The 26,912-nt window shown below is 36.7% G+C and overlaps 1 protein-coding gene across 3 annotated transcripts in view; it reads right to left on the minus strand.

The window, feature by feature from the left end:
• The window catches only part of COL5A2 (collagen type V alpha 2 chain), a 408,468-nt gene that overhangs the window by 136,171 nt on the left and 245,385 nt on the right, over positions 1-26,912 (minus strand). Inside the window, exon 1 of one of the 3 annotated variants that reach the window (XM_063595474.1) lies at positions 10,920-11,484. The exons of 1 other annotated variant lie outside the window; for it this stretch is intronic. In XM_063595474.1, the coding sequence (XP_063451544.1) occupies positions 10,920-11,016 (97 nt within the window). In that variant the 5' untranslated portion in view covers positions 11,017-11,484. Of the gene's footprint in view, positions 1-10,919; positions 11,485-26,912 lie in introns of those variants that run through there. One more of the 3 variants, XM_003825263.5, reaches the window with a different exon arrangement.

A 26,912-nucleotide genomic window follows, 5' to 3' on the forward strand; every position in this document is an offset into this window, starting at 1 on the left:
GAATCTGAGAGGTTCTTCTACCTCAAGAGCAAATAAGCCTATTACTATGAAAGCTAAATGAAAATATTAAATCTCTATAAATAAATTGTATTTGCTATGGGAACCATCCATATTTTCAGAATTCCATAATAAAAAAAATTTAAAGTTGATGACCACAGAACAACCATATTGAATATCAAAAATTTAATTAAAGAATTTCATAGCTACAAATTATCTGGTAAAATTCCACCTGCATCTCTCCTTCCAAGTTAAACCCATCATTTTTTATTATGAATTTGAAAACCTACAAAGAAAGAACAGTGCAGCAAAGTAAGGAAAGTGTGAGTATGAAAAATGTGCCAATATCCCATACCAGTTTCTGCTTTCTGGAGTCAATTTCATAAAAATCTCCTGGGAGTGAAGGGAGTGAGGTAAATTAACAGCTTTTGGAAAGTGAAGAGACTTGCTACAGAGTCTGGGAAAAGATGGTCACCCCTACTACTGTATCCAAATAGTCCTGGGAGCTGCTTTGTAAATCCCTGTGCAGTGAAGCAATGCCTCTCATTCCAAATGCAACCCAGAGCAATGCAGAGTGGAAAACAGGTTTCCAGTTTTTAATAGAGACTTCTATGATTATCATAGTTTCACAAACTAAACTCTGAAGCAGACAGGGATGGTAGACAGGCATGAGGTGGCACTGGGGCATGGAGTGGATCATGCTTGGCTTGCTCACACACTGGGAACCAGCACAAAGTAAATGTATGTGGGGCTGCGAAACAGGGGAGGGGCAGCGATGCTTCAGATCATGGGGCCATTAGAAACTCTCCATTGGGAAGTGCCTTTTGTTTTTCTTTCTTTTGTTTTTTGTATTAGTAAACCTACAAAAGGAAATAATACAATATGGCCTTTTTATTTGAACAGTAAAAATTTTAAATGGGTTTTAAAAGCTTATTAACACACAGATAAAATCACTGATATATTACCAAAATGATCACAGTAGAATAAAATATAAAAATTGCGTTTTAAAAGTTTTATGCTAGGCTTAATCTCTCTGAGAGCAAAAGTTGTTTCTTTATTTCTCTGTAATATCTAACATCTTGGTTCTCATAATCACCCAATAAGCATTTATTATCTCTATTATTATTAAATAATAATTTTTTTGAGACGGATTTTTGCTCTTGTTGCCCAGGCTGGAGCGCAATGGCGCGATCTCAGCTCACTGCAACCTCGCCTCCCAGGTTCAAGCAATTCTCCTGCCTCAGCTTCCCGAGTAGCTGGGAGCTGGGATTACAGGCATGTGCCACCATGCCCAGCTAATTTTGTATTTTTAGCAGAGATGGGTTTTCACCATGTTGGTCAGGCTGTTCTCAAACTCCTGACCTCAGGTGATCTACCCAGCTCGGCCTCCGAAAGTGCTGGGATTACAGGCGTGAGCCACCACACCCGGCCTGTTATTATTAAATAGTAATCTAATAATAATCATCTGCCATATTAATGAGTTCCTATTATTAGTTGGGAGTCACTGCTATCATGTAGGTGTTAGATAGATAGATAGTATTCATCATAATTATTTTAAGTATCATTCCAATTTGATAGATGAAGAAACTGTAACACAGAGAAATCAAAAAAATTGCCCGAGAATATGGAAATACAATTTCCAAAACCTAAATTTGAATTCGGATCACTCATACTTGAGTGAATGAATTGTGGAAAAAATTTTTCTAGATTTTCACAAATAGTACTCAATTGGCATTTATGCATGGGTGGATCTAAAATATAAAATGACTTCATGACATAGTCCCTATCTCCCAGGAAACTTATTCTTGGTTAACACCAACACACTTGCAACATAAGGACCATCCCTTGAAAGGAAAGGGGATATTTATTGCAGATAAGAATCTCTTAGTTTCTTAGAGGATATAAGATTTGAAGCAGAACTTGGAGGAAAACATCAATAGGCAGAGGGAAGATAAAAAGAGAAGCACTGAAGTACCTAAATCGCAAAAGTTAGATGTGGGAACAGTAAAAAGTTAGATCTGAAGTGAGAAAGGATGCTGCATGGTGTGCTGCAATCAGTAGTGTTAAGGACAATAATGGAAATCATAGTATTTGTTTAGATACAGTGGAGGAGAACATGAGCAGTCTTGCAAGGCAGCTGGATACTCTTGGCACTCTTAGGTAAAAAAAAAGTCACACAGAAGTAAGGTCAGTATAATGTGTTAAGTGTGATGCAACAGTCAATGGCAGCTTGGAATAAATTGTTAATGTTAATAAATTATATTAATAATTAATAAATAATTAATAAATAATGTTAATAAATTATAATGTCACTGGAGAGTGACATTATAAAAGTGGGACTTAGCCTAATCTGGTGGGAATGTGTAAAACGGATTCATGGAAAGAAAGCATTCTCAGTATGGTATTGTTCCTGCATGGCAGAGGTGTACTGACTGTTGTGAGATGGCCAGAGGAGCACTTAGCTCAACTAATGAGAGAATGTCAGTTCTGGGTGGAATCTGGACAGTAGAGAATGAAAGAGGATAGAGAGAGAGTGAGAGAGAGAGTTTGTGTGTGTCTGTGTGTGTTGGGGGTGGCAGCCTCAAGCAATTCCTTATTTTGAGGCTGAGAATGACAGTTGATGCGACTAAAACTCAGAAATGGGCTAGATCAGCAGGATCTTGTATGTCACACTAAGAAGCTTGAACCTTATTCTTTCTACAAGTTACAGGACCCAATGAAAGTTGTTAAGGAAGGTAAATACAAAATTAGATAGTTTTATATCACACTAGCAACAGAAGGCACCAATATATGCGTTTGTTGGAAAGCAGATACATGAGAGGCAAGGAGATGAATTTAGATGCTATCACAGTAACTGAGGGATAGATGATGAGGGCCTAAACTGAGGCATTTGTAGTAGGGATGGAGAAGAGGTACACTTGAGAAATATTTAGCAGGTAAAATGGTAGATCTTAGTGAACGACTGGAATTGTGCTGATTGAATGACTGACTGAATGACCAGGTAGCATCATGTTGCCATTAACTGGCATAAGAGGGACTACATAAGCAAAATGACCAAGTCTTGAAGGGAAGCCAATAAATTAAGTTTTGGATACACTGAATTTCAAGTGGTTCTAGGCTGCCTTTGGGACAGCTGAATATATTTATTTATCTAAAGTTCATGTGAAAGATTGGGGTTGACGAGATGTTATAATTATCAGCAGTCAGCTGTTAAACAAAACCCTTAATTCTAGGTGGCCTAGGAAGAGAATATCCAGAGAGAACCAATGAACTAAATCTTGTAAGAAAAGCAAAATGCTACAGGAAAAGAGAAGAAGGAGCCCATGGATGAAGCTGAGAGGGAAAGGTCAGGGAGGTGGAGGAAGAACCTTCAGAGAGTAGCATTTTAGGAAAGCTGGAGTGGTCAATGGTCTCCAATAAAGGAGAAAGGCCTGATAAGATAAGATGAAAAGGGACCCTTGGAATATCACACATTTTAATCCTCACCATGCTAGACCAGCTTAAGTGGAAAGAGAGGCCAAGTGAGGGCATAGGAGGCAGAGACAGAAAACTGCACTGCTCCTTTTAAAGCAGCTGGGCTAAGAATAAAGACTGGGTGGGAGCTAGACACAGGCTGTGGGAGAGAGCTGAACTTGTTTACAAGCTAAAGGGAAAGAGCAGATAGAAAGGAAGTGGCTGAAGTTATAGAAAAGAGAGCATGACTGATGGAACAAGTTCCTCAGGGAGATGGAGAACAAATAAAATACAAAAGAACAAGTCCAGGAGGTGCTTCAAAACAATTCAAAGATTTGGTGAAAGCAATTTAAAAATACACCACTAGGGTTTATATCTGTGGTCAGTGAAGTAGATTGTAATGTCACTTTCAGTGTCTCATTTAAGTACTCTAAAATTACTTTTAAGTAAATTTCTTAAATGATCCTCCTAAGAATCCCATCAGATGACAAAGGTGCATACTATTTCCTCAACATTTCAGATGAGGACACAAATTCCCAGTGAGGTTAAGGACCCTCTGCAGGTAGCAAAACTGCTAAATAGAACGAGGACCAGAACCCAGCTGTTCTCTCACATGATGGCTGGACCAAGCTTTATTATACTTGTTATACTACATAGACTACAACGAGGCTATGATGCTTACGTTGCAAGTAGTGTTTCCACCGATAATATAGTTTGCTGTCATCTTAAAGCTGAATTCACAATTCGGATTGGGCATCTCAAATAAAAGGTAAAAAGGGGTACAAAACTGTGAGACTGTCTTTCCTCCTTCTTAATCCTAAACTTAAAAAAAAAAAAGCATGTAAACATTTTTGAGTTTGAACATAACACCAGAAGGCTATAGGAACAAAGTTTGATTAATTAATTAATATTAATTAATATTGTTACCATTTTTCCTCTTCTTTTTTTTTTTTTTTTGAGACGGAGTCTCGTTTTGTTGCCTAGGCTGGAGTGCAGTGGCATGATCTCTGCTCACTGCAGCCTCCCCCTCCCAGGTTCAAGCGATTCTCCTGCCTCAGCCTCCCGAGTAGCTTGAATTACAAGTGCCCACCACCATACCCAGATAAATTTTTTTGTATTTTTAGTAGAGACAGGGTTTCACCATGATGGCCAGGCTGGTCTCAAAATCCTGACCTCAGGTGATCCGCCCACCTCAGCCTCCCAAACTGCTGAGATTACAGGAGTGAGCCACACACCCAGCCTCTATCTTCTCTGTAGAAGGCAAGATTTAGATAGGAATAATCTTGCTTTATTGTAATTTCCCTTATACATTGTTTCTTAGTGAATATTTTAGTATAAGATGAAGCCACCTTGATTTATTTGAAGGGTTTAGTTTTTAAAACATTGATAAAATGAAATAAAAACCTTAAGGTTGCCAATATGGTCACACCTTTAAAGCAAAATTTTCCATAGGATAGAGTACTTCCCATGCAAATGCCAAGAGTAAATAGTCTTTTAAATATTGAATATCACAGCTCATTCATCTTACGTAAAATTTAGAGATATATATATGAACTTTATATGGAGATAAATTTAAGAAAACTAGATTATCAGTATCTTCCTGATAATTTCATTCAGACTCCAAAAGCCTACTCAAGCTGTGACTTTTAGATATAAGAAAAGTTCAAAGACTTCATATTTATCAGTAAGTTGATACTGTCTCGTGCTACATTTTTAGTGAAAATTATAGTTTCATGGATATAAATAATAAAAAATATTAAATCAAGGAATATCTTTATATAATTCCAAGATTTGTCTTATATAAACTTGTGTAACTTGCCCAAATTTATACAATAGATCAATTAATAATCAACACTTCCAGTCTTTTCCCCCACCCTTACTATATCTCTAATGTATAAATCTAAGCTTTTCAATGTTGTGATCTCAGAGAAGAAAATCCGATTAAAGATCAGTTGATCCATGTCCATAAATTTTAAGAATGCCATGTAAGGCCAGGTGATGATGCATTAATCATTCTTCAAACCAGAGAAAACTGTATGATTTTTAAAAACTACATTCTGTGGCCATAGATTAACATGATTCCAATCTTCTAATTTCCAGCTTCTTAAAACAAAGCTTCCTCTTTCTGCTTTTGCCTCACATCCTGCATTAGGTACCTGTCTAGAATGATGAACACAATGAATTTCAGGCCTGTAGCGATAGTGCTCAAAGTGTGAAGAGCAGAAAGTAAGAGAGAGGAAATACTGAAAATGAAAAACATGCATTCACCTGGAAACACATGCAAATGGCATGTGTCTTCTGCATAGTAGAATGATTCGCCTAATCCACCATGAGGGGTATTTGGGCCTTGAGTTATTTTTCCAGAAGTGATGGTGACTTTGCAATGGTTTACCTACAAACTTCAACTAAGCAGCCTTATAAGTAAAATGAATAACTAGAATAGCAAGTTATTGCCAAAATCTTAATGTGTAGCCTCGGAACATAAAAGCCAACAGGTCCACAACAAGATTCAGAGTGTCAGTCAAAGATTTAATACAGTGGTTCACCAATGTAAATCAGAGTCAACTGGAGAGCTCTAAAAACATACAGATGCCCAGACCCCATCTAAACTTCCTAGATATTTGGAAAGTAGAGGGGTCTAGAATCTATATTAGTCACAAGATCTTAGGTGATTCTTTATACCATTTTTTATCAACACTGATCTGTGGCTTGCTTACCAACGACCCTACGAGTCATGGTCCAAGTATACATTGTGTTAGTCAATATTAAAAATTCACTAAATCTATGAATCTACCAATGTACATATGTAGAAAGAGATATACTCTTCAAACTAAAGCTTCAGTTTAGTTTGAATAAAAGTTATAGGTGTCAAAATTTATCTAAAGACAAGAAGCAAAGAAAATGTAGCCTAATATTTATGTGCCATTCAGTCTTCTTGGCTTCACAGTCTACTCAGTAATGAACAATAACCAAAGTGGATCTAGTCACACAACTATATTTTGTCCACTGAAACCGTAAGATGTAGGCCACTAAAAGTAGCTGACCTTTTTGCTCACTGAGGTAGGGACCATAAAACTCCTAATAGTGGTGCTTCCTTTTATCCTTCATAGCAGAACTCAATTCAGTAGAGTATATTGCCAGCACCACCCAGGTAAGGGCTACATTTCCTAGCCCCTCTTGAAGTTTTGTGTGACCATATGACTAAATTCCGGCCAACTGTAAGTAAGTTTAAATGTTATGAAGACTTTAAAGTCTTCATAAAAGGGGGCAGGGTGGGGAATGGCTCACAGTTTTTGTTTTCCATCCTCTATCCACATGCCTAGAAAGTACATGCAACGGCTGGAGCTTCAGCAGCCATTTAGGACCATAAAAATAAATTAAAAAAAAATACCTAGAGATATGGGAGCCAGGAGAGGTAGAAAAAACCTCAGTCCCTGATGACTTTGTGGAGCCAATATGCCAGCCTTTCACTACCTGCTTAAAAGCATTTCTTTATATTTAAAAAAGAAAATCTTTTTTTTTTTTTTTTAGACAGAGTCTCACTCTGTCACCCAGACTGGAGTGCAGTGGCACGGTCTCAGCTCACTGCGACCTCTGCCTCCCGGGTTCTAGCAACTCTCGTGCCTCAGTCTCCTGAGTAGCTGGGACCACGCCTACCTAATTTTTGTGCCACCACACCTATCTAATTTTTGTATTTTGGGTAGAGATGGAGTTTTGCCATATTGGCCAGGCTGGTCTCGAACTCCTGACCTCAGGTGATCTGCCCACCTCGGCCTCCCAAAGTGCTGGGATTACAGGCATGAGCCACTGCGCCTGGCCAGAAAACCTTTTTTTGTTTGTTTAAACTACTGTGTTCTGCTACATGTACCCACTATAAAAGTCTGAATGTCCTACATGTTTCATAGCATGTATTTCAACAGTAATGAGTTTAAAACAATTTATGAGTTAACATGTATCTTAGGCTATGTATACATATTTATACATATTCTGTACCTCCTTTAAAATGATGTCATCCAAATACTACTGAGTGTTAAATATCTGCTTCCTGATTTTTGTATCGTAACAATGAGATAAATGGCAGACATATCATAAAAATGCAAGAGACCATGACACATAAGACTGTGAGCCCCTCATCTCTCAGTAATCAAAAGTTAGCTTGGGTCCAGGAGGATATCAGTGTAGGATTGCAACATGATGGCTGTAAATTCATGGGCCGGGAGCCAAATATATACTCAGATATATTTTATTTGTCATATGCAATATCTTCTGAAAATGTTAATTCTGAATGCCTTAAAGTGGACATGCACCTTCAGTTCTCCACAGGCCCCATCATCACCTATTGATGTACAAACACTGGCTTGCTTCACTTGTTTATATTACCTGCCTGGCCTCTGAAAGCATTGAGGTTTACAGTATTTGGAAACAAAATGATACATTTCTGCACCTTCCCTTCTCCATTGCTTATCCCATGTTGAATACAATGATTCATAACAAAGATTATTTTCTAAAATTAAGCATGCCTACTTCTAATAACAAGAATATATATAGCTCACTAGATGCTAGGCATTAACTTAGGAATATAAATACACTGTACATGCTCTAGCATTTTCCTTAACACAAATGTGGAATCTTTCGAAGACCACCACCCCAATGCACACACACTCTCACCACACGCACACACACACGCACACACACTCTTTAAAAGCTGATTTTGTCATTTTAACTCCCTGATTTTTCACACACACACATACACCCACACAAACTCTTTAAAAGCTGATTTTTTTCATTTTAACTCCCTAATTTTTGTTACGTTAGTTTTAACTAAAGTCAGCCCAACTCCCAAACTTTCTCCTTTCAGTTTCTTATAAATTTAGAAAATCAAATCAGTTCTTAAAACTCAGTGAGAATGGAACTGATTTTGGCTTAAAATGCCTAAAACTTTATTTATTTACTTTTATCTTCTCATTCATATGTTTCTATCAGGCAGGCACACTCAGATTATATTTTACATTTCTGGTAAATAACCACAGTCAAGTGAAGGGAAATATACCCTGAAGTCATAAAAACAAAGAAAAAAATAAAAACTTATTAATATGCACTTACATGCAAAAATAGATCTCCACATTTCCAAGAAGACATATTTGTACAAAATGTAAATATCACATTATGTGACTGTTATAGATAAAATTTGAAAAATGTACTTGCTTTTCATGTGTACCTTAGATATTTCTTTAATTTAAAGCATCGATCTAAGCTTACTCTTCCCCAAACTCAAAATCAAATGGAGTTTCTAAATTATGACACCTTTATTAAGCTTGTGATAGGCCTGAACAGGAAAAAGAAAGTATTGCCAAGTATCCATACAATATCAACTTAAACCAAAATATGCATAGTAAGTAAGTAAAACATAAGTTAAGCAGCTCTGAATATACTATACTCTGGAATTATTTTCTCTATTATGTTTGATTAGGGCAATGACGACTTTCTTTTGCTGTTGAATTTTTATCACTTATATTCTCTTAAGTTGAGAAATAAAATACTGGAATTTTTTACAACACATATGCAAGCAATTACACATTCTGTAAAATTTGATGTTTGGAATTCCATTTTCTGTGCTATTTGGTTATACTGTTCATGGGGGGTACTGGGGTTGGATTGGAGTTGGGGACTTTTTTGCATCAAGCATCACATTCCTTACATTTATGTCAATTACTATTAAGAAAAATTATCTGCTCATTTTTCAAAAACACCTACAGAGTAATTATAACTATTTGGGAATGTCTTTTAAAATATGGCTTATTTCATGTACCTTGTGAAACAGTCCTTTCATTTATTCACATATTCAATTATTTCCATACTTTATTAAAGTACTTTATTCATTTTAACATAAATTAACAAAGAAAGTGGTATTAAAGGTTTTAAATTAAAGTTGGTTGTTTTGGTGGGGGAGGGGAGTAAACCTTTCTAGAGTCAAATTTTCAATTTCTATTGTAATTTTTCTGTGTTTTTCTCCTCCTGTTTTCTTACTTCTACTTTCTATTCAATTATTTTTGCCACCCTTCCAAACAACACATGCTTTTCATGCCATTACAAAGAAACTCAAAAGTTTTTACCTTTTATAAATTACCTCATATTTTAAAAACATAAAATGTAACATAAAAAGCTCCAAGTCTTAGAAAGTGCCCCCTCTATGGGACTCCTGACAGATTGTTGGATATTCATCTACAAATTCGTATTTTCACTTTTTAAGCTTTTTAGAACTTCTGATCTCTAGATTAATTTTATAAACTTTTTGAAATCAAAAACACATAGAAGCAGATATTTGTTCTAAAAATATAGATATATACATAGTATATATACATATATACCTGTATGTATGTGTCTATATATGAAAGTAATAGAAAAGGTTAATGAATGTCCAAAGTTTTAAAAGCTTGAGTTTGATGTTACATGGTTGAGTTGATGAAAATCTACAGTGGCTTATTTTAAAGGAGTACATGTCTGTATTTGAAATTGCAACCCTCAAGATTAAAGATTTAATAGAGGAATCAATTTAAATATTTTCTTATATACTACAACAGCTATGCATTTTTGCTTAACCATACCATATAACCCAACTGTAACATATGAAAATTGCATAGGAAAAAAATGTGGTCACCAGGCAAGATTTATCTTTAAAAAAAAAAAAAAAGCTTGTGTCTAAGGGGTAATGTCCATGCAAATATTCCATGCCAAATAAGATATATACAAGACATGCTGATTTCCTGCCTTCCGCCATCCAACCGGGAACCACCACTGTCCTGTTAATCAAGCCAGTAGGGTGGGAAAATACCACTGTTTAAGAAATCTGGCTTCTATCAGCCTCTGTCATGGAGAAACAAACGAGACTGCCTCCCAGTAAGCAAAAGTGATCACATTTTCACAAATGAAAATGGTAAAAAGAAGTTTAAATTGTTAAAGAGGAAAGAATGAGGAGCCAAAGACAAAGAAAAATCAAAGCTATCAGAGTTGCTGCAGAGGTTTTACTAAACAAAGAATTTTATGAAGCAGCTGAAGTTCAGTACAAAAAGACTCCACCCTACCCAGCTTCTGCCGCGACTTTTCCTTGCTCTGAAAACTCCAGCCCACAGAACAGAGCTCCTCTAACTAAAATGCCTTTAGTGCTCCGTTTTAAGCATTCACTCTTTTCTTATTTTAAACGTCCCACTCTCACACTCAGCCAAAAGGACTTATTGTAGGCTTTCCCAGAAAATTTTAGTAGTGTACTCTCTCCAACGGCGGATCTAGAAGCTCCGGATTTACAAACATCCCAATTGTCTTTCAAGTCGTTTTCCAGGTGCAAATCCGTCAGCCCCCTTCTCAAACTTCAAACCAGAACCTCCTCTTCACGCTCTTCCTGAGGCTTAACATTCCACCTATTTCCCAAACCGTGCAATAAACACTACAAGCAAAGCAAATGGCAAACTCACCATCCTCGTCTTCTTCCTGGGCTTTTATTGAGACAAATTGCCCTAATAAAACAATAAGAATGAGGAGAGGTCTTGCTTCCGCCCAGTTTGCCATCATGTCTAAATATTAGACATGTGGGTTCTCCTGAGAGTGAAAAGTAGATTCTGAGGTTATTGTAGCACCATGAAGTCAGCTGTGGGCTCTTCTTTCAGCACCAGCCCCAGGGCAGCCTCTGCAAACCCCCTTTTTCAGCACCAGCTCCAGCACAGTCTGCGAAAACTTTTTTCAAGCGATGCAGCTTTAAATAGGAAGAATGCTGCCTCCACTTCTTTTCCTGCCCCTTTTCAGCTTGTTCAGGCTCATAACCATCCAGTGTCTGCCAAGCAACGGTCTGATTGATGGTAAACAACCAAATCAGAACACGCGTCTCTGTGCCTGAACTTTCCCTATTTCATTTAACTTTTAAGCATAGATGGGGCTTAATAACAGAAACAAACATTTGTTTCTCTTTTCTTTTATTTTTTAAGAAAGGCTGTTAGAAGAAAAGGGTTCTATTTTCCCCTCCCTAACCCTTCCCCCCAGATACACACCCTTTAACTTTTCCCCTATAAGCTGAAAAAGACATTCCGAAGGAAATCCAGCCTTTTACCCTAGTTTTTTTATATTTAGATAATTCAAGACTCTCTTCTCCACCTTAAATCTTTAAACAATCACATTTTAACCCTTTCTTTTGACTGAATAGGGAGTATTCTTATCCCCTTCTCAGATTCGGTTTCTTTTCCCATACTCTGGAAGGAGATTATTAGAATGTTGCCCAGGTAAAGTCCAGGTTAGAAAACCATTTTGGATAAATGAATTTGTGATACATTGTAATTTGAATTAAGAAGGCATGTCCTTTCCTAATTTCTCCACATCTCTTGTTAAGGGGCCACATCTTCAGGTTCCTCTTGTCCCAGAGAGTTTTACCATGTTGAAAAATAGTCTACTAAGCAGTGCAGAGGAATGGGAAGTACTCTACCTTTGGATGAAAAAAGGCTTGCTTCTGCCTTTTGTGAGTGGTTCTGCCACTCAATAATTTTGTAAATGTGCATATAGTCCTTTATCTCTGTGCACTCCAATTTTCTCATTTGAGAAAAGGGCTTTACCCTGACCAGTGTACAGGGTTTAGTGACACTAAAATGAGTAATGTATTATTAATGAAGCTCCAAATTGCAAAGAGCTACATAAAAGCAGATGGTGGTATTATTAGCTTTAAGCTGGCTTTGCAGGGAATATGATAGCCCCAGTTGAACATGCATTTTAAGGACAATTATCGATGAACTTTTGTGCCACCCTCACATTTGCCAAGATCTTAATGACCTCAGAGAGTTCTATACAATCTAATGTATTTGCCACCTTGAGTCTCCCTAGAATCAGGATGGATGTTCTATACAATACAAGTGAGTCAATTGTTTATAATTATTGGGCAACAGGTGCCTTGCACTGTGCTAAGCACTGGGCAGAAAGGATGACATAAAAGAAATAAAAGACATACCCATCACCTTCAAGGAACATATGTAGGTGTTGAGAAACTGAATTTACAAGAAATAAAGATCTATAAGCCAGAGCATATAAATATGTGAGGGATGCATTAAGCCCGGAGAAAGGAGAAATTATCAAATGAGATTAGGCAAGCAAGACATTATTACTGTTCTTAATAGAAGAAATCCAAGAACCTTTGCATTTTAGCTTTGGAACTAGACTCTGGATAAATATTCCAGTGGAGGTCAATTTTCCCAGTTGTTTCCAGCTTCTAACCCTGTACCTCTCAGTTTATCTTTTCATTTAGACATGTCCCATTTCAATGACTTCTGTCACCACCACACTGTTCTCAGGGGTGCCCTTCCACTTAATGAATGGGCTAAGTAAGGACCAAAAATCACCTTTCAGTTAATTCTTTCTAGAATATCTTAGAGAGGCTAGGACTTGAAATCCATCTGACTATATATTCAAAGATAACAGGAAGATAAGCAAATGTGGGGGGGAGGAATTAACCTTTCTCTGAGCTTGCCAGTCCTATTCTACCATGAGGCAATTTTAGACCAATACCACCCTGATACCGAAGGGCTGGCACAATTTTCAGGCACCTTGTGCAGCATTTTTACTGAAATGCAAGACGGCAGACATTTATGGAGAATCTACAACTCTCAGATCCTATGCTGGAGATAAAACAATGATTAGGCAAGATTGCAGGACTTGTAGCAGAGTCAGTGTATGGAACACTCAGTGGCTGCTCAGATCAGTAGTTTAGTATCTGTTATCTGTTTGTTAATAAAGTTGTTTTAAATTTAACTATAAACATGGCTTATATAAGAAAGGTTAAAACCACCATGCAGTCTCTCATGGTTGCCACCAGTTTCAATCTCCTCTTCCCACCCTACTGAAAGCTCATGGTATGACAGAAGCATAGCAAATATTTGTCAGAAGACCTGAGATAAGTAAATATTCCATATTGTCCTTGTGAACTCTTGAAATCTTATTGCAATCAAGTCATAAATAGCAAAGTATTTTGCAACTTGGGCTTTTTCTCTATGTCTGGTTTTAGGGTCCCACATTACAATTTGGAAAAGACTAAAATATACACAGGTATTGACCAGGAATATCTGTTTAATATATGTGGTTGAATTCAGAATAGAGGACAATGCCATTTCTTAGTCCTTAAAGAACTGATTGTAGACCTCACTGCTGCAGTGGGGTACTCAGAAATCTGTCCCAATTCCAGTGAAGCCTATCCTAACAGTGTATGTTTTGTAATAATATGTGCTAGTGGGTGAATATTTTCCAATTCTCACAGCAACCCTGAAAGGTACTTATTATTTTTCTCAAATCATATATAGGTGATTACGGTTCAAAGATGTTTACTTGCTCAAGTTTGCTCACCTAATAAGCAGTAAATCTAGGGTTCCACTTCAGTGATGTCTGACTCCAGAGTGAATGTTCTCACCCCTTTTTAGCTCTTTTTAGACCTACTTGACACTCAAACTTCTATTACCACCACACTGTCCCCAGGAGGAGCCTACTTCCAATTAATGAATGGGCTGAGTAAGCACCAAAAATCACCCTTCAGCTACTTCTTTCTGGAATATATGAGAAAATCAGGAATTGTAAACCACCTTGCTAAATATTCAGGAAGAATAACAGAAAAACAAATAATAAAAATCAAAGGTTCTTGTATTTCTTCCACCAAGAAAAGTGATAATGCCTTACTTACCTAATCTCATTTTCTAATATTCCCTTTCTCCGAACTTCTGCTGAGCTTAATGCATGACACACATATTTATATGCTCTGGCTTATAAGAAAAATTGTCTCAGCGCCCTTTCAGGGATGTTCCCTCCCTCTGCACTCCTTATCCCATTTCTTCAAATCTCCTTGCAGATGTTACTCTGTCAGTGTCTCCTTCTCTCTTCTCTACCTTCCACCTTTCTTCTTCTGCTAGTACCTTTCCTACAGCCTGTAAAGCTGCTCCTCACTAATAGCCAATCTTGAAAATAAAAAAAGAAGGGGAGGTTTCCCTTAACCCCACATCTTCTGTGGTCTCTTTTTCCCTTCCATTCCTTCTTCTTTCAGTAATCCTCCATCCCCATATCAGGATCTTATTTCTAGCACTCTAGTTTAGATTGCACTGGCAGAGACACCAACATCCCTTTGTTGATAAACCCAAAGATCTTTCTTCTTTCCCCTCCTAACAGTTGACATTCTGATTACTCCCTTAATACTGAAACTCTTTCCATTCATGGCTTCCCTGCTTTGCTAGTCAAACTTCCTTTTCTAATTCCTCTCAGAAAGTCATCTATGCTCTTCAATCTTGCACTATCAGCTTTTTTCCCTTGTTGCCCATTGACTTGGGGTATATTAACTATTAAATTAAATCCCTTGACTTTATTTCTGTTTACATGTTAATTACTCCTAGTCAAGGCCTTCCTCCTGAGCTACAGACCTATATTTTTCAAGTGCCTCAATTAAACATCTCCCACTGGAGAAGCATAAAACTCAGAATCCAAAATGAAACTATTATCTGCAATTGTTCTTTATACCAATTAACACTACCACCACCATCTTAGTCCCAAAGATCTGAAATAGGGAAGGATACTCTTCATTTTCCCTCAACCTGCATCCTATTACTCACAAAGTCCTCTTGATTTTGTTATGCATTCTTTCATTCAATTACCCCCCTTTCTAAGAAAGCTGACTCCCAGTTACCTACAAAATACAATAACATGAGTTTAAGATAATAATAATAATGCATGCCTATTTCTTGGTTCCAGTCTTCTGCTTTCCTCTTGTTGTTTTATCCGGAGGAAACAGATTTTCCCAGACACATAAAGCACTTTCACACCTCATAATTTTACTCAGGCTCTGACCTTTGCCTGAAATAACCACTTCCCTGGTCTAATTTATTCCCTCATTTAACAAATATTTATTGAGGGTCTATTATTTGTCAGGTTCTAATGAAGGCACTAAGGATATATAGCTGTGAACAACACAGACAAGGTCCCTGATTCCACACAGCTTACAACCTTGAGTGGAAAAACAGCAATAAACAAGTAGGCAAATATACAAACAAGGTGATCTTAGACAATTAAATGCCATGAAAGAAATGAATAGTCAGTTATTTAACAGTTGCTCAGGAGTTGGTGGCAGAAGGGATGCTTCAATAGTGCCATTGGGAAAGATGGCATTTTAAGGAAGCAACAGTGAACTTGAGACCTAAAATTTGAAAAAAAAAAAAATCACCAGAAAACAGAAAAGGAGACATTTCAAGCTAAAGAAACAGCAAGTGGGAATGGCCTGGACTGGTGTATGTGTTTTCTATTGCTGCCATAAAAATTACTACTGACTATGGCATAAAACACTAATATCTTATATTTCAGAAGGTCAGAAATCTGACATGGATCTCGTTGAGACAAAATCAAACTGTTAGCAGGGCTGCATTCCTTTTTGGGGTGCTTGGGGAAAATCCATTTCCTTGTTTTTTGAACTTTTAGAAGTTACCTGCATTCCTTGTTTTGTGGCCCCTTCCTCCATCTGCAAAGCCAGCAACATAGCATATTCCTGACATGTCTTCGTTGTCACATTTTTCCATGGCTACAAACTGGAAAGGACTTTTACAGACCCATGTGACTACATTGGTCCCATCTGGATATTCCAGGATAGTTTCCCTCATCTCAAAGTCTTTAATCACATCAGCCAAGTCCTTTCTGATGTGTAAGGTAACATACTCACAGGTTCTAGGGATTAGGACGTGAGTGCATCTTTGGGGGCTATTATTCTTTCTATACCATAGACAGAAATAAACTTAGATTGTGTAAAAGTAGGCAGAAAGCCATTATGGCTAGCATGATATAAGATTAGACACGAGGTTTATCATTAATTCCTTGTCGTTCATGGGGAAGAATTTAAATTTTTTTCCTAAATGCAATGAGAAATCAACAAAGCATTGTTATACAAACAAATGGCATACTCTAATATGCTATTTTTTTTTTTTTTTTTGAGACAGAGTCTTGCCCTGTCGCCCAGGCTGGAGTGCAATGGCATGATCTTGGCTCACTGCAGCCTCCGCCTCCCGGGTTCAAACGATTCTCCTGCCTCAGCCTCCCAAGTAGCTGGGATTACAGGCACGCACCACTACGCCCGGCTAATTTATTGTATCTTTAGTAGAGATGGGGTTTCACCACGTTGGCCAGGCTGGTCTCAAACTCCTGACATTTTGATCTGCCCGCCTCAGCCTCCCAAAGTGCTGGGATTACAGGCATGAGCCCAGTGTGCCCGACCCTAATATGCTATTTTTTAAAAGATCTGTATGGCATGTAAGAAACGTATTATGTGAAGGCAAAGATAGAAGCAGGGACATCAGTAAGAAGTACTCTTACTACAAATGAGAAATAATGGAGCCCTAAAAAAGGACAGTGGAAATAGAAAGAAGCAGAAAGATTCAGGATGTATTTTGAAAATAACATTTCTGCTGGATTACAAAGAGCTAGAAAAAAAATGAGAAATTGAGGAAGACACTCTGCTGATTGAGTGGATGATACAGCTGGCAAAGCTCAACCATTGCCTCCCCTGACAAATGGGTCTGCTTCTTCATAAAACCCACGAGCATGTTCTGTGTAGACCTCTATTAACATCATGCTATATTTACCTGTTTCCCTTATCATATTGAAACCTTCCTGAGATTAAAGGCATTGTTGGGTCATTGTTTGCTTGATAGCTATTTCCTGAACATACCTTGTTTGATAAGGAATCAATAGAAAATGATGATTGAATGACCATGAGACAAGTGGCAGTGAACATAAATAAATATGATTCCAAGGTGTCAATCCCGGAGAACCAGGAAAATGATTGTCCTAGAGAAAGAAATATCTAAGCAAGGAGGAGAAACTAGTAATAGAGCAGGAGAGCATAGAAATGATTAGGTGCATCTGTGCACATATATGCTTTGAAATAGCAAACCATAATTTTTTTTTTTTCTTAAGAGTGGTAGTCTTGCTCTCTCACCCAGGCTGGAGTGCAGTAGCACGATCACAGCTTATTGCATCCTCGAACTCCTGAGCTCAAGGGATCCTCTCACCTCAGGCTCTTGGGCACGCACCATCACAATCAGCTATTTTTTTTTAACATTTTTGTAGAGATGGGTCTCTCCATCTTGCACAGGCTGGTTTCAAATTCCTGGGCTCAAACAATCCTCCTGCCTCAGCCTCCCAAAGTGCTGGGATTACAGACATGAGCCACTTTACCAAGCCAACAAACCATAATTTTTGAACAGAAAAAGACTGCATATTGTGAATATACTTTTTTCTCACTGAAAGCCACTATGAAAATAATAACCAGAACAATAATAATAATGGTTAGACTGTATTAAGTACTTACTATGTCAAATACTGTGTTAGCACTTTATATGTATTAACTAATTTAATCCTAAAATCAACACGGTGGGGTAAGTGCTACTTTTTTTCGTATTCTACGGATGAGGAAGGAAATTGAGGCTAATAAAAAAACTAATTTGCATCAAATTGCACGTCAAGGAATGACTATTAATAGATCCTGCTTTGAAATCCTGGCTGCACAGTTTTTTCTCTTAACAAGGAGGTTCAAAGAAATTATGTGATGTTTATTTTCTTAGCCTAAGCTCCATCACTGCTTTTTTAAAAAATTACAATATTGGGAGACTCACTCAAAATGTCATTATAATAATATCTTTTCAAGGAAAACAAATGCATGTACCAATGAATTTAATTATCAATGCTATCTATATCCAAACTTTATAAATATGTTACCTCTATCTGAAAATCTCTGCTGAAAATATATCTTTAACATTTAGACATTATTAAAGATATTTCCTTTTTTGTATTAGAAATTTTTACCTTCATTCTAACATTCTTACGATATGAATTTTCATTTTAATCTGAATACTTATATTTTAGCTTAGTCATATTTTGAGAAAAGTTTGCATTTTACATTTTAGAATATTGTGCTGTCTCCTAAGGCATCAATCGTTACATTTAGAGATTATGGAGAGTCTTGTGAGCCAAGATCATAAATAATATGAGAGCTTGGCTTATGTAGCACTCTTTACACACTATTCCAGCTCACACATACTCTTTGAGACTTACAATAACTCAGTGAAATAATATGCACCAGATGATTGCTCCCATTTTATATTGAGATTCAGAGATATTAAGTGACTTGTCAGAAGTCACACAATATAATGAATGGCCTCATATATTGGTTTTCAAGACCTAGCACTCTATCCACTGTACCTTGATAATTAAACTGCAATTCAAATTTTATGAACTAGGAAGATAGCAACAAAAATGTCTGCAGATATGTGGTGGTTATGAGCCAGACAGAGTCTAAATGCTGGCCCCACCACTTACTACCTGGGTAATGATGAAAACATCACGTCTTTTCTGCTTTTCAATTTCCTCATCTGAAAAATGGGGATAATAATATTACCTACCTCATTGGTAACTGTTGTGAGTATTAAATGAGTTGAAATTTATAAAACTCTTGGAACGATTTCTGGCATAGAGGTAATATTACATAAGTGCTGGTTAAATAAAAATAAGAAACTGTTAGCGTTTCTTCTAAAAAACATATAATGTGTCATTAGTTTAAAATGTTACTATTGGCCGGGCGCGGTGGCTCACGCCTGTAATCCCAGCACTTTGGGAGGCCGAGGCGGGCAGATCACGAGTCAGGAGATCGAGACCATCCTGGCGAACATGGTGAGACTCTGTCTCTACTAAAAAAACAAAAAATTAGCCAGGCGTGGTGGTGGGCGCCTGTAGTCCCAGCTACTCAGGAGGCTGAGGCAGGAGAATGGTGTGAATCCCGGAGGCGGAGCTTGCAGTGAACCAAGATCGCGCCACTGCACTCCAGCCTGGGCAATGGAGCGAGACTCTGTCTCAAAAAAAAAAAAAAAAGTTACTATTAAAATTTACTTAAAGACCAAAACCCCAGGCTAACTAGAGGGAAGTTTAATCCTGTACCACACTATGTTCCACTCACCCTCTCATTCTGCTGTGTTTTTCTTCTTTTATATTATGTTTATTGAGATGTGGTTTACATAATTTCATCTTTTTAGTTGTACAGTTCTTTAAGTTTTAGCAAATGTATACAATGTATACAATAATGTGACTGCCATTATATGACATTTTCTTCACTGCAAAAATTTCCACCATTTGGAGTCAATCTCTTTCTTCCATTCCCATCCCTGGCACCATTGAACTATTTTCCATTTCTTTAGTTTTGCCTTTCTACAATGTTAGAAAGGCAAATGAAAATGAAATCACACCATATGTAGCTTTTTGTGCCTGATTCCAAGATTCATCCATGCTGTTGCATGTATAAGCAGTTCATTCCTTTCTTTAAAGCTTTTATGTTTACATTTTTAAAATTTATTTCCTCATTCTTAATCATTCATCCATCAGTTATTTTTTAAGCCTAATAAATCTTGAGACATGGATGATTGTTTGTATTGGAATAGACAATTCTCTGTAGCTAAATTGAGAGTCCATGAGTCAAGGCTTCCCCTGAGAGAAGCTTTTTAAATGGCAGGACTAGGCACAGGCTACAAAGGGGAAATTGTCCAGAAACGCAATGGCACCAAAGACCTCCTATAAGAAATGAGTGTGCTATGCTCCACGTCCTGCTTTTAAAAAGTTAAAGGCCTAAGTCTCAAGTTGTGTCTCAACAAATAAGGAGTCATTCATCTCAACAGGATCTGAGTTCTAGCATTGTTCAGTTGACAATTATGTGGCGACCAGAGGTCTGGGAAACGTGTCTTTTCTTGCTATGGAGAGGGCAGCACAGGGCAGGGAAGTCAAAGTGATATATTTTTTTCATATTTACTCCATCAGTATTTTGTTTAATACTTTAAAGACTTCTGTGTATTGGAGAAAACTATCTCTTCTACTCCTTCAGTGAAATTAATTCTGTTTTGCAGATTTATAGAATTTTCTGTCTTTGAGAGAAGAAAGGAGTTTTTTTATAAATTGGCCCTTGAGAGAAAAACAGAATTTTATATAAATCTGCCATTTTAAGTGCCATTTCTGTTGTATTTTTGTGTCCTGTATTTGAATGAAATAATTGCACTAGCTCTCCACATGCCAAAAGAATTCAATACCAAATTATTTGAAAATACTTTTTTAGAAAATCTGAGTAATAAAAATATTCATCCCTCTCTTCTTCTCCTGATAGAGATGTATCAAATGGGAAATGGCCAGCAGTGATCAAGTCTTGATTAATACTGAAAAACAGAAGCTTGTGCTCACAATCCCTGCCATTACAATTCTTTATAGTATGTAAGTACTTTAATAATCATTATGAAGCTAAAATGGCATTATTGATTTAAAAATATATGATGCCCCTGTAATTCCAGTTACTTGGGAGGCCAAGGCCGGAGAATCACCTGAGGCCAGGAGTTAAAGACCAGCCTGAGCAACATAATGAGACCCCATCTCTAAAACAAATAATAAAATAAGTTAGCCAGGCATGGTGAGGACCACTTGAGCCCTGGAGTTTGAAGTTGCAGTGAGCTATGATCATGCCACTGCACTCCAGCCTGGGTAACAGTACAACACTCTGTCTCTTAAGTAAAAAGGAAAATATGTATGTGTGCATGTATATATATATATATTTCATTTGAATTAGAATTTCTATTTAAATATCTTCAAGTAATCAATGAGTTCACATTGGTATAAATAACAAATACGCATTAAGAAAATCTCTGACCACAGCAATTGAAGTCTTAATTATATATTAAAGTATGGTCAGTATATAACCAAGTTTTTCAGTGTCCTAAACATCGCAAGGACCCATGCATTGATTATACCGCTTAGAAATCAGCAGCAATCCAAATATTTGGCACTAATTAATTAAAACATGTACATATCCATACACTAAAATATACATGCAAAAAAAAGTTGGTGAAAGAGCAATTCATAAACTTGATTTTGAGTATGTTCTTAAATTATTGCATCTACATAAATCTGAGTCCTTCTTGACACCCAAAGGTAAGAAAACCAAAGGCCCTGTGAACACTTCCTACAAAAAAGGGGGGGTCATTTTTAATACACAGTAAATACTAAAGCAGGTTTCATTCACCAGTTGGAGAGTGTACTATTTTAATGTTTTCTTAAAGTATGTGAGTGATATCATCTCATGAGATTTGGAGGAACACCTGGATTTCATTTTGTTGTTTTACAGAGACTTACTTTTGTTTTCTCTGGAATAACTGCAATCAGAAGATATTATTGGAGGAGTGAGATTTTATAAATGTGCCTTGTCTTCCCTTTCAGCATCATCTTCACTTCCATAATTTTGGAATGAAAGGAATCTTGAAAATCCATAAATACAATACACAGCTAACACACTCAAGGGATACTTAGAGCATTCGGCAATTTGTCTTCCTGTTAATTTACTTTAAAAATAATTTATACACATTTATTTGTAAAAAGAGTTATTTTATTAATTTATGACTTGTAATCAATTTCTAAAGCCCAGCAGTTGACTCCAGAAACCACAGTGTACTTAATTTCCTAGATTTTTCTCTGTATTCTACTCCATTTTTATAAATCTGATAAAAACTCTCCAAATAATTTGGCACACTGAAATTATCAATAGCAGGAAGAATTAAGAAGTTACTGTGCTCCTAATGCATGAGCATCAGTCGTCACACCCTTGTTTCAAATGTGACTTATTCATCCTAATATGCTCATCCTTCTTAAGATGGGGTTTTGGTTTCAAAAGTTACATGATTTATATGCAAATCAATGTAATGCACATTTGTTAGAGAGATTACTTTGAGAATGCAGATATGTACAGGATATAGTCCTGGCCCACCAAGGGCTTACGTGGTTTGGTGGTAATAGACGCAATCACTGATATCTAACACATAATAAAGGAATGAGTTCTATTATACAAACACACAGAACAATAATAGGAGAACAGCGTATGATAAAAGGACTTGAAGTCACAAGGAACTTGGAAAGAGGTTCTGGATGTGATAGGATTTAAGCAGAGCTTCAGAAAATGAATAGCACTCCAACAAAGATTGCCTGAAGGGAGATTAGGGAAACCATAAAAAACAAAAAAAAAAAACAACAAAAAAAACCACTCAGGTGGCTTAAAGAAATTGGTTAGTAGCCTAGCAGAGTTAAGACAGCTACAACAGCAGGGACTAAAAACCTATTTTCAAATTCTAAGAGGAAAGCATGTTGAATTTACAGTAAAGGAGGTAAGAAAAATGCCAGGAAATATTTTAAAAGCTAACTGCAATAGGCCGGGTACAGTGGCTCAAGTCTGTAATCCCAGCACTTTGGGAGGCTGAGGCGGGTAGATCACCTGAGGTCAGGAGTTCGCGACCAGCCTGGCCAACATGTTGAAACCCCATCTCTACTAAAAACACAAAAATTAGCCAGGGATGGTGGGGGGCACCAGTAGTCCCAGCTACTTGGGAGGCTGAGGCACAAGAATCACTTGAACATGGGAGGCAGAGATTGCAGTGAGCCGAGATTGCAGTGAGCCAAGACTGCACTCCAGCCTGGGTGACGGAGTAAGACTCCATCTCAAAAAATAAATAAATAAATAAAGCTAACTGCAATGAATCTCAACCTTAACAATACTTTCATCTTTTAATGGTCTAGCCAGTATTTCAAGATAATGTATATATTTATTATTATACTTCAGAGTACTTTTTTTATGATTTTACTAAGCTAACAAACTACTGAACTGGATTCTTCAGAATGCTGTGTCTTGAGGGAGGCACAGAGAGACATCAATAATATCCCCACATCTTTACTCTTGTAAGAAAAAAAAAAAAAGCACTTCTACTACTCTGCATGGTTTTGTTTATTGTAGAACCACACCCATATCTTTGCTTCCAAAAGACATAGCTCAAGAATAAATGTGGATGAATCAGTAACCATACACAGATTTGAATTCTGCTTTTCACATAACAACCTCAACCTATCTTCCAAGCTCATCTCAAAATAGTCATCTTTTTCAGCAGCCTGCATCAACACAGCAGAGAAGTGGAAGATACACACAGGTAGGTTCCTCATTTATGTAAATCTGTGAGGGTTAACCAGATCTGTAAAGTAAAATGCTTTACTTTAAAGACAACATATAGTTCTAAATTCCAAATCCTGAAGAAAAGGAAATGAATACCTAATATAATCAAAGTAATTTTAAGTTAAAAAAAAGGAAACAAAAACTTACCTTGTGTCATTAAGAACCTGAAGTGTGACATTTCTCATAGGACTATTCTACAGAATATTCTCTCTGGAAGTAGGTTTTGGGAAACATGAGCTTTGGTCCTAAAAGCCTCTCACTAACCACTTTACATGAGGACAACCCCCTAGGTCCTTCGAGCCCAATTCCTTATTTGCATAATGAAATGGTAAAAGACCCTTAATATTTCCAAGTATTGTTACAGGAACATTCATGAATAAGTTTTCTAAATTCTATAAATTAATAAAATATGTTGTCATTCTCATTACTTATTTTACCTACATATAAAGAGTGATTCAATACAAATAGAGAAGAGCCCTATTCAATTTTTTGCTTAAGTATGAACAATATGAAGTTTCAAAGCTATTTTTGGACATTAAAAGTGTATTTTCAATGGGTAAAAGGACAAAACCAGTGCTACGGTTTGAATGTCTCCTCCAAAATTCATCTTGAAATTTAATTGCCATTGTAACAGTATTAAGAATTAAGATATTTAAGAGGTGATTAAGCCATGAAGGCTCTGCCCTTGTGAATGAATTAATGTCTTTATCTCAAGCATGGGTTCCTATCACAAGAGTGTGCTACTTATCACAAGAGTGCTACTTATCACAAGAGGATTCCTATCACAAGAGTGTGATACTTATCACAAGAGTGCTACTTATCACAAGAGGATGCATTTGGTCCTGTTTTGTCTCTGTCACCCTCTCTTGCCCTTCTACCTTCTGCCATGGGATGACACAGCAAGAAGGCCCCTGCCAGATGCTGGCCCCTTGATCTTGGATTTCTCAGCCTCAAGAACCATGCCAATAAATTTCTGTTCATTATAAATTACCCAGTCTCTGGTATTTTGTTTTAGTAGCCCAAAGCAGACTAAGAAATCAATGAGCAATGCAATGTTGCTTGGTTTGACTTGGTTTTCAAACTGCCTAAACTCAGAAAGATTTTCCAACTTGAGCATTGATCTAATAGGATGAACTAAAAGAAGAACAAATTTGGAGGGAAAGAAAGATAAAGAATAATGAGGAAGACATCTAATATCCTGCTGGGAAAAAATAGACATTTCATTTGCTTAAAAGTAATATGCAAAATCAAAATACTATTTATTTACCACTTATGACCATAAGAGTTTCAAATATATAAACTATAAATGATCTTTGTTGATGGAACAGTGATAATGCAAAAATGACATTTGTTGATCCTAAGTCTTTGTTCTGAAATTGCAAAGGACTTTCACAACAATACCCCACTGAATTCTCTCAACTGAAATGGGCAGCACAAACCTCATTTTATAGATAACATTTAGTTAAGAGGGATTAAATAACATGCAAAAATTACACAAGTAGTGAGTAAATCACTCAAGACACAAACCCAGATCTGACTTACAGTTCTTCCTGTACTCCAGAGAAGGGCATAAGCACTCTCAGATGCTCCCAAGACGTTATTTTCTGGGGGAGAGAGGATGAGTTTATGAGATTCTTCCTTTTCCAGCTACAAATCTGCATAAGGCCAGATCTTTTCATATACTTTAACCATACCAATTTATGGCAACAGATTAAAATCAGATGCAATCATGAGAATTCTCATGCAATCACGAGAAAGCTAGATATTAAAGAGACTCAAAAATGAAAAATAATGCCACTCTTCTAATTAGTTGTTTTGATTCAGTAAACGCAGTTATTTTCATAAAATGCATCATTTATATTAATATGTAATGGGTATATTGTTGTTATTTTAAATAAGTTAATAAATGTTTAGAAGTCTTTCATCATTTTTAATTTCTAAAACGGTAAATGCCAATAGATATAATCCACCACAAAAAGTTATTTGGGGTCCTCAATAATTTTAAGAGTACAAAGGGCTCCTGATACCAAACCAAAAGTCTGACAAATACTGTTCTACACTATGGTCCAAGCGAGTCCATTTCTCATCTACATTTTTAATATAGCATTTAATTTTCAAGTTTACCAAAGTAGCACATGCTTTTCTCTCACTCATAGAAAAGGGCTAATGCAGAAAATATTTAAAAAATCATTTGACTAACAAACCCACTACCCTAATATAATCATTGTTAACATTTACAACATTTATTTCTCTCTGAGGTTTCTTTCTCACTTAGGAATACATTTTACATGTGATGTAAATGTTACAAGAGACATTTACATTATGTCTCTTGCTTGACATAATGCTTTTTTTCCAATTAACACTGTGCAAGGACTACTTAATGTGTGATGCTACAAATCCTATGTACAGGTCTTTTAATGGCTGCATAGTATTCTAACTCATATGTATAATTAATTTAGCCACTTCCCAGTTGTTAAATTCTTAAGCTGTGCCCTAATTTAAAATGTTATAAATGAGAGTGGTGAAAGAGGGCATCCTTGTCTTGCACTGGATTTCAATGGGAATGCTGCCAGTTTTTGCCCATTCAGTATGACATTGGCTGTGGGTCTGTCATAAATAGCTCTTATTATTTTGAGATAAGTTCCATCAATACCTACTCTATTGAAAGTTTTTAACATGAAGGGATGTTGAATTCTGACGAAGGCCTTTTCTGCATCTATTGAGATGATCATGTGGTTTTTGTCATTGGTTCTGTTTACATGATGGATTACCTTTACTGATTTGTGTATGTTGAACCAGCCTTGCATCCCAAGGATGAACATAGTGCTAGAAGTTCTGGCAAGGGCAATCAGGCAAGAAAATGAAGTAAAGGGTATTCAAACAGGAAGACAGGAAGTCAAATTGTCTCTGTTTGCAGATGACATGATTCTCTATTTAGAAAACCCCATTGTCTCAGCCCCAAAACTCCTTAAGCTGATAGGTAACTTCAACAAAGTCTCAGGATACAAAATCAATGTGCAAAAATCACAAGCATTCCTATGCACCAACAATAGACAAGCAGCCAAATCATGAATGAACTCCCATTCACAATTGCTACAAACAGAATAAAATACCTAGGAATACAGCTAACGAATAATCAGAAGGGCTTCTTCAAGGAGAGCTACAAACCATTGCTCAAGAAAATAAGAGAGGACACAAACAAAGGAAAAACATTCCATCTTCATGGATAGGAAGAATTAATATCATGAAAATGGCCATGCTGCCCAAAGTAATTCATAGATTCACTGCTATTCCCATCAAACTACCATTGACATTCTTCACAGAATTAGAAAAAAATTACTTTAAACTTCATATGGAACCAAAAAAGAGCTCGTATAGCCAAGACAATCCTAAGCAAAAA

The sequence above is a fragment of the Pan paniscus genome, chromosome 13, assembly GCF_029289425.2.
Source record: "Pan paniscus chromosome 13, NHGRI_mPanPan1-v2.0_pri, whole genome shotgun sequence".
Classification (NCBI taxonomy): domain Eukaryota; kingdom Metazoa; phylum Chordata; class Mammalia; order Primates; family Hominidae; genus Pan; species Pan paniscus.